Source organism: Pocillopora verrucosa, chromosome 1, assembly GCF_036669915.1.
Source record: "Pocillopora verrucosa isolate sample1 chromosome 1, ASM3666991v2, whole genome shotgun sequence".
Classification (NCBI taxonomy): Eukaryota; Metazoa; Cnidaria; class Anthozoa; order Scleractinia; family Pocilloporidae; genus Pocillopora; species Pocillopora verrucosa.
Window position 1 is genome coordinate 14,899,403 of NC_089312.1, and position 8,745 is coordinate 14,908,147.

The 8,745-nt window shown below is 38.8% G+C and overlaps 1 protein-coding gene and 1 pseudogene across 1 annotated transcript; both read right to left on the reverse strand.

Annotated features, from left to right (window-relative positions):
- Positions 1-1,102: 1,102 nt before the first annotated feature.
- On the reverse strand, positions 1,103-3,267 carry LOC136276797 (toll-like receptor 6). The gene is given in 3 exon segments (XM_066171997.1): positions 1,103-1,554; positions 1,847-1,984; positions 3,132-3,267. Coding segments are annotated over 3 exon segments (726 nt in total).
- A 924-nt stretch (positions 3,268-4,191) lies between these two features.
- On the reverse strand, positions 4,192-7,617 carry LOC131781680 (fibroblast growth factor receptor-like 1; annotated as a pseudogene).
- Positions 7,618-8,745: the final 1,128 nt, after the last annotated feature.

An 8,745-nucleotide genomic window follows, 5' to 3' on the forward strand; every position in this document is an offset into this window, starting at 1 on the left:
AATGTATGTATTTCCTTTGCCTTTGACCTTTTGTAAGTAGAAAGAACACTGAAAAATGCTGAAAACTGCATGCATCTCTTTGGTTGGAAAACTCACGATAACTTACACTTCGACAGGCTTTTTAAGTCAAGTATACTTTGTAATTAAACACTTCCTATCCCAGAGTAATGATAATACCACGGTTTGAAAATTTGCAGAGCATTTGCAAGAATGACAGGGGCAGTTCCGAGTAATCGGTTTTGTTCAAGAAGGGGTGTGAAACCATGCAATTTTTTTTGATGAACCGAAAGCATTGACCAATATTTTCATGTTAAGTAACTGTGATTGTACTAAGAGGTAACAAAGAGGGATTTAATGGGGGGGAGGGGGGGCTTAACAGGGGGCGAGGGAGGATAGGTCTCACGGTTGACAGTCCATTTTTTTTTTAGTTTGACCATTGACGGTTAATTTTTACGGCTTTTGACGGTGATGGTTCAATTTCAGGGATCTTAACGGTTGACATTTGTTAGAAAGACATATTTCTATGAATTACAAGTAATGTTAAGTTTTTCTGTTTTTCAGTTTTTCAATATGAATGATAAATGATTTTCGATTTATTCAGTCTTTTGCTGACGAAAAAAAGTGAAGCAAAGTGAATAACTTGCCAATAACCGGATCCTCGTGCACGTTTGCTCATAAAAAGCATTGGCCCTCGTGAAAATAGAGAATTTAATGACATTCTTTCTATGAGGACTTCGTATAATGGGTCTCATTAGATCTTGTGATTTAACAAGTTCTAATTCACTTAACATACGGTAGATCCACGATAAAAAAAAAGACCCATTTCCATCCCAACCCCTGTATACATTAGTTACAGTCATCCTCACTTATTTCAATACTATTTTCTTCAAGTTTCCTACAAGACTGGTTTATAAAACTTAAAATGTTAAAGTTTTAACACAATCCATAACAAAATTACATAATTCTGGGAAGCCTGAGCGTATTTAAGTAGGTGATGTCTCACTTGAAATCACAAGGAATTGGAAGGAAATTCAACCGTCACTTAACTTCTCATACACCACCAAAGTTCGAATTAGTGACTGCATGAACAAAAGAGAACTTCTTACAAAATCTGTTCCTGTAGCTGATTGTTTGGGATCTTTAAACAATGAACTAGTTTTCTTTCCCAGTGATCCTTTTCAACAGTCTTTGGATAGTCAATATAACTCCTTTTTCGCAACTCCTTAGGAAGTTTTCCTCTGTCAACGTCATCAAGTTTGATGACGACTACACTATCATCTTTCCTTTCCATAAGTCGATGGAGAGCGTAATCCATCTCAGAACCACTATAATTGCTGTTGAAAAAGTTTTTAGACACGACTGCTATTGTTTTTCTAGACTTCTAAACACTGTTGACCATATTTTCACGAAAAGGTACTCCAACAACGAAATCTCTGTAGTGTACACAGCATTTAAAACCATGCTTTCTCTCAAGAACTGGAATTAGAGTTTTAATCACCCAGTCCGAGTCGTAGGAGCTGTAAATAACGAATGCATCGTATTCAAATTTAGGCTCTGAAAGAATAAAATATGATATGATATTAGCTAAGAGGTTATTATATTTAAAAATCATTAACTTTTAAAGTAATAGTTTGAATCGAACCCATGGAAAAACAATATTAACAAAAGGGCGAACTGGCTCGCATATAATAACAAGGAGGGATGTTCTCTAGTTAATTAAGTTTTTTTCTCAAATACGCAAGCTTCCGGCTTTCAGTCCAAAGCCTATGCAAAATAAGATGTTAAAATAAAGATCATTAAGCCTTTGAAAAAAGCTGCCGACCTCTACGTTTCAAGTCAGACTTACTTGACAATAAAACTGAAAGTTGTAAGGATCTCTTGATTCGGGATTCACGGCGCCAGCAGATAACGATGAAAACAGCCACAGTAATTAGTAGGCATGCTGCAACGATTCCGTGGACAAGAACATCACGAGTCTTCTGATCTGATGAACGACAATACGTTACAATATTATCATATCTAATCGTTAAAGACATAAAGAACAAAACAAGACAAGAGAAACTTGACGAAGAAATTAGAGATAAATTTGAGTGCTTTATTTTGATGATATAAGTTAGTGTTTTTATGGTACAAGTGGCAGGAGATGGGCGCACTTCAGATTCTTCGCTCCTAATCGCTCGCATTATGCGCCCACGTTACGGGATGAGTGAGTGAGTGAGTGGAATGAAATGCCGAACTTCACCCGATTTTGACCCGCCCGTCACTTATTGTTTGTTTCAGAGCATCTTCGTAATTCAATATTCGCACTAAAGATTATTGATCATTATTGGGCGCAGCATACACTAAATAAAGAAGAGTGCGTTCGAAAAAAATCATTTTGTGCTGACAACACCCAAGATGTGGTTGCCGTGACGTTTTTTCCAAAATCACTCGTTCATCATGGCCCCTCGCCCGCTTAACCCTTTAACTCCGAAGATCTCATTGGTAATTCTCTTTACTATCTGACATACAATAATTATGATACCAATTTGGAGAATTTGGTACTGGATCGACTAATGATCCCCTAATTGATATTTTACTTTATTCTCATCACTTCTATGCCTGACATTGTGTTGATATTTTAAGGAGAAATTCTCTGTTGGTCACTCATGGGAGGTAAAGGGTTAATAGAAAACTTTTCCTTTTAGAACAAGAAAATGTGATCAGTTTATCTAAGAAACCTTAACAAAAACACTTCCTTTGAAAAAAGAGAATTTTATCGTACATTAGCCAGCTGTTTTCAACAGAACCGAAGAAATAATTTTTCAGTGCTTACCTCGACACTACAGAAGACAATTTTTATTTCACGAAGGCCTTTCGTGGACGCATGATAAACAAATAAAACTTTTCCAAGAAGAAAGATCCTTAATGTGCAATGGGAGCAAGATAAAAATTTTTAAGAAAGGGCATTTTACCCTTTCAATCAGCGAATTAGGTGCCCAGTAGATCCGAAGACAAGACAGAAGATGATTGACATCTCAAAATAATTTCACAGTGACGTCTCGCCGACGCGTAATTGAAAAGAAAACTTTTCTTTGCAGAAATATCTTTTCACAAAATATATCTAAGTATCAACAGGAAGTAAATGTTACTTTTGATCGCTGCTGCTGTCACATTTCCAGTGTGATTAACAAGGTGTTCTTCGTCAGAGGAAAGAGTTCCAGGCTCACGCGTCCAATTTAGTTCATCAATCCCGCCCTGGGTGCTGTCCTGGGTAAAACTGCACATTGGTTTGTTGAGGTTGCAACCGTAGGGAGCTGAAAATTTTGGGAAAAAATTCAATCAAGACCAGCAGTGGTAATATGCATAGATATCAAATCCATGGTTCTAAATGAAATAATGACCAGTTTTTTTTTTTAAAGAGAATTTCCCTTCCACCCCACATGATCAAGTATTGAACGCAATTTACAAGAAGTATCGTGCATTGTTCTCACTAGCAAACTGAAACTGTAGAAATAGTTCCAAGGTTCCGTTTAGAAAGGTGTGGGTATCCTGTTTTCCGAATACAATTAATTCCGTTTTTTTTAAATTTGAATTTCCTATAACTCCTTTATCAAGTGGTCTCGCTTCCATGAAATGATACTAGTGACGTCGTTCTCCTGTAACAAAACCGACCAGAGCGTGAACCGTCAGGCCACCGTTTCTCCAATTGAATATTTGTAATTTGACTCAATTTAATCCTGGTCACTTCCTGACCCTTTTGGCAGAGAGTCTTTAGGTTGGATTTTAATGTAAGTTAATCCCTTTGCCTCAGCATGCTTACTCAATCATATCCTACCTGAAGGAATATTGTAACGTGCCTGGTACTCACATTACAACGACATTTACCAACGACATTTACAGCCTGACATGAATATGAACCCGAATCAGCCACAGAAAGGTTTGTCAAATTTTGAATTAACTTACATTTCAGCCACGAACCATTGCTATTGGACAATGTCCTTTAAACAAACATGTGATTTTATAATGGCAATCATCGCCATTCCATGTCACTTACCCTTCACATCAAAGACGTATGAATGAGACAAAGTACCATATGAGTTTTTCACTACGCATGTGTTTGTCTTTGATATCTACCCCGTTGAAATATATTTCATAGTCATAACGCCCTGGTGTTATCGTCTCGTCAGATCTATGACCGAGATATATATCTTAACCCTTGTACCATGTGACAGTCGGACCTGGCGTTCCTATGGCGTCACATATTAGTTTGAACTTATCCCTCTCCGTATATTGTGATTTTACCTTCGCCATTCGGTCTGGATGCAGAAACTGGGGCTTTATGGCTGTAAAATGTGACAAAAAAAAAATGAGTGAAATTAAAATAGGGTGAAACCGATGTTTTCGAAGCGGGAAAAACGCAGAACTGAAGCTACAGCTCAGGGACGTGGAACTCTCTGATAACTAGCAGGTGACCAGCGATACATCGCTAACATTCAACAATGAATTACTGTAATGATTCGATTTAGTGCCCATGTTCCAACAAGCGCCCACCAAATAAAAAGCGCCCCCCTCGAATTAGTTTTTGTTGATAAACACCGTTATTCTTAAAAGCGCCACTATTGAGTAAGCACCCTCATTCCAATAAGCGCCCCAATACTAAAAACGCCCCTATTCCAATAAGCGCTAATCGCCCCCAATTCTGTTTCAGTGATGGCACTGTTAGAGTTCATGTGCATTAAGATCAACCATGGTTCATCCTCCTCTGATTGCTTGCTTAAAGCCTCATTACAAAAACAGTGGCGTTCCTCTCAGTCTCTCAACTATTATGTCTAGGTGAGTGCACAGATCCCTCTAAATCCCTCGTCTCAAATTTTTTCAGCGATTGCTTGGCTGGTCGTTTTTAGCCAGAAAGGATCCAGGGACAATAAGCCCGTTCTCCAGTTTTCACGATCCTTTTCAAATAAATATACAAACTTTGTTTTGCTCATTCTGATGTTTCTTAAAATATAAATAAGCGCCCCGTTTCGAATAGGCGCCCTCCCTAAAGGTAAATAAAAGTAAATAAGCACCCCGGGCGCTAAATAGAATCATTATGGTCAGAAAAATTTAAAAGAAACAGCGTTATTTTGATAACTGCTATGAGGGCATTTCAATCTAGTGTTTCATCCTGCGGAATAGCTTATGGTTATCCTAGTTTCCTTACCACGAATAGATTTATGTTATGAGCAGTCATGAAAACTACAACAGGATTCTCGATCGTGATTGGTTATAACCAGCCCCATTTGAGCACTAGTAGGATAGCACCTTTTTCGTAAGGACGTGCTGCGCTTGGTCCGCACTGCCACGACCTCGGGCTAATAAACCCCAGTACGGCTCTCACGTCCCCTTAATAATAAGTTGATGATTAAAATATTCTTTTTATTACCATGAACATCTACTTTGAATGTATGGTTAATCCATCCAAATGAGTTGCTTACATTACACGTGTATGACCCTGTGTCAGACGGAAGCAGGTCCTTTAAACTTAACACCGTTGTCCTCTGTGTCAAATAGATTTTTTTTGCCACTTTTCCTTTCCTTAAAAAGTATTCCGTCTTTGTACCACGTTGTAGTAGGACGGGGATATACATCGGTAGATTAGTTCAACCTTACAGAGTTGCCAACGAGTACTGCGAGGACTTCGTGTCTTAGCTTATCTCGTGATGGAGCAGCTACAGAGTAGAGAACAACCACTGCATTTCAGTACTGACCCTATCGATAGCCACACCCATCTGGCCTGGAACCCATCTATATGGCTGATACCAATCGGCACCAACAATATTTACTAAGGGGACATATTGCGCCTTTCCATATTCTCTTGATACAAAACAATGCATTCAGATTAAGTTTAAGTTTGCAAATAACTGCATGTAATAGAAACTGCATTGTTGCGTCTTCAGTATTCGTTTATTTCTAGCCTTGTTGCATGTATGTGTGTGCTGGTTGTACTAACCGAGGAGCAAGGGGCGGGAGTAAGCAACCCTTAGCCCAAAATGCTCCCTCCTGATTATGCACCGTCTGACATACCCCTCCGACATCCTCATAAATTGAAACTAATAAGAATACTACCAACCGGGAGAGGTTCCGGTATGTTGTTACAACGCGACATGTTTTACTTACGGCTCGCTCATGAGGCGGGTTTGTGTTGACGCAAACACTGCGGAATCAATGCAAATATGTTATCATTGTTTATTATGAGAGGATTTAACACGTCACAGGAACTCAAGGTTTTAGTTTCTACTATATATATCCCCCAAAAGTAATTCTGAGGTAAAAATTGAATTACCCTTGATAACGAAATGGCCATAACGCGTAACCTTGATGCACCTATCAACTGAATCTTTGATATTTCATAGAACATAAAAGTTTAAATACCTTTGACAATGAGCTGCATCGTATGGTGATTTTGTCCGCAGTTGTTAATCGCAACTCAGGTGTAGACGCCGGTCGTCTTCTTTCTTTGTCTCTTTTATCTTTAGATATCTGTAACGCGCTCCCTTCATAGCTATATGGTAAATCAAACTGAACACCTGACTGCGCTTGAACCAGTCATACCGAAGTTCTGTGTCCTGACCACCGGCTCTGACCTGGCAGTTGAGTTTCACATTCCCTCCGCTGTTCACCAGGATGACCTTTCGCTTGATGCTATTTTTTTTCACGGATGTAAGGAACTGAAAAAGGAGAATTATTTCTGTGCATTTTTAGTTTTCCTATAATAGGAAATTTGTACATGCTTGTGTGATTCATTAAAATCTTAATTACTTTAAATAAATTGCAATCTTAATAGTCGAAGAACGAATCTCTTAGGAAGTCAACTCATTGGAATTTTTATTTGTACTCGATTTCCTCTCAGCCGTTCCTGTTAAACTACATAATTTCATGGTGTACTGGGGAACATCGCTTTGATGTGGAAATTTCCGACAGCCGTCGCGAAAATGTTGCGAGTAATTTTTAAATGAGCCAGCATGCATCGCTAAAGTGAGACTAGAGAACGGGTTGGTTTGATTCAAAATTCAAGTGCTGGTCGTGTTTGCGGATTTCTGCCGGAAAACCCACGGACACGGACCAGTACTAGGGATGCTACAAATGGACTCGACTTAACATTTTGATCTTCTCATGGAGTTTCAGACGTTCGCATGTGAGTCATTTTCCCTCTAACTTGAGCAATTTTTAAAAGTTTTCCTTTTCCCCCACGAAGCCTTTAAGGTCCGACATTTTTAAATCCCAGTAAAGGAACGTTGAGCGCATGCTTGGATGCCATGATGTCCTCAATTTCTGGCCATGATACGCTTAAAAATAAATTCTCTAACGTGACAATATACTCTTGCATGTATTGCACCTTCAGTTTTGACGCTACACCATAGACAGTGAAATTCTGAGCTTACAACTCTGCTAGAGTCTTTTTCGCAGTAAAGGCTTGGTCGTGTCACGTGAGATGTTATCTAATCAGCCTCGTCCACTTCGCTCATAATCGATAGTGGAAATATTTAAGGCGGATTCAGACTAACCTGGACACGCACAGGTTTGCCTTCCACCATCCAGAGAGCTCAGAACACCAAGAAGAAGCACTTTTAGTATCTGGGAACAGAGGATCATGGTTACGTGTTGATTTCGACTTTCCCGGCGATTGACTCCAATTAAGGGCATTCACTGGAAAAAAAAAGAAACCAGGAACTGCTGGCTTTTATGTCTTACATGTAACAAGGAATAGCACCAAGTCTTTCCTCCAAGAGTTCAGTTGAAGCAGCTTATTAAATAAATGACAGCTTAAGTTGCTGACTTGCTTCATGGCCACTGTACGTGTACTGTAGTACAAGAGGATGGTGTCAAGTACACTTCCAGTGTGTGTGATATATGTTATGTGATGAATACCCAATGTTGGGGGCTGAACCTTGTCTGAAAACTCATGACTATCATCCTTAGTATTGAACACTTCAATCGTAAGGTGAGTATCATTTTAGTAACTAAAAGCAATATCTAAAAAATGAGACGAGCTAAAAGCTGTAACAGACTAAAAGAAATACCATTTTTACTTTCTTTCTTTTTAATGAAGTATTGATATACACCATGAATTCGGATATGATGGTTTTACCGAGAAAAAAGGCGCAAAATCTCCCATACTGTATATCTTTGGAGCAAGCATTGAAGTAAATCGCCGAGATGAGCAAACATATTGCCTGGCTCTGCTTCAAACATATAATTTTAACCTTGAAACATCACAAGCTTAAAGATTGCAAAATGTAAACGTTCCATAATTTTTTTCTCTTCATAAAAAACAACCAACCCTTAGCTTGATTTGATTTGGTGCAACCACATGACGAACATAATGAATCGAAAGGGGGTTGTCACAATTTCAAATCATCTGAGACCTCAGGGACTTTGCATGGATGAGAATTTCACCTGGTTTGATAGTTTTATAGTTAAAGTGAAATGAGCTTAAACACCTCTTGCAAAATAGATTTCCAAAAATAGAGAGATCTCAGATACCCCCTGTCACCATGGAATGTGTATATATAACGTCGTCATTTCGGAAAAAGTAACGTTCATTTGTAACTGACATTTACGCAACGAGTTTCTTGTCTTCCCTAACGATTCTTTGCATGGGTGGAGGGGATCGATAGACTGACGTGGAAGATCGCATTACAATTATGTCAGGATGTTTATGGAACGATTCTTCGAGCCAATCTCGAAAAGTTCCATGACGTTATGGATATCCTTGAGAAA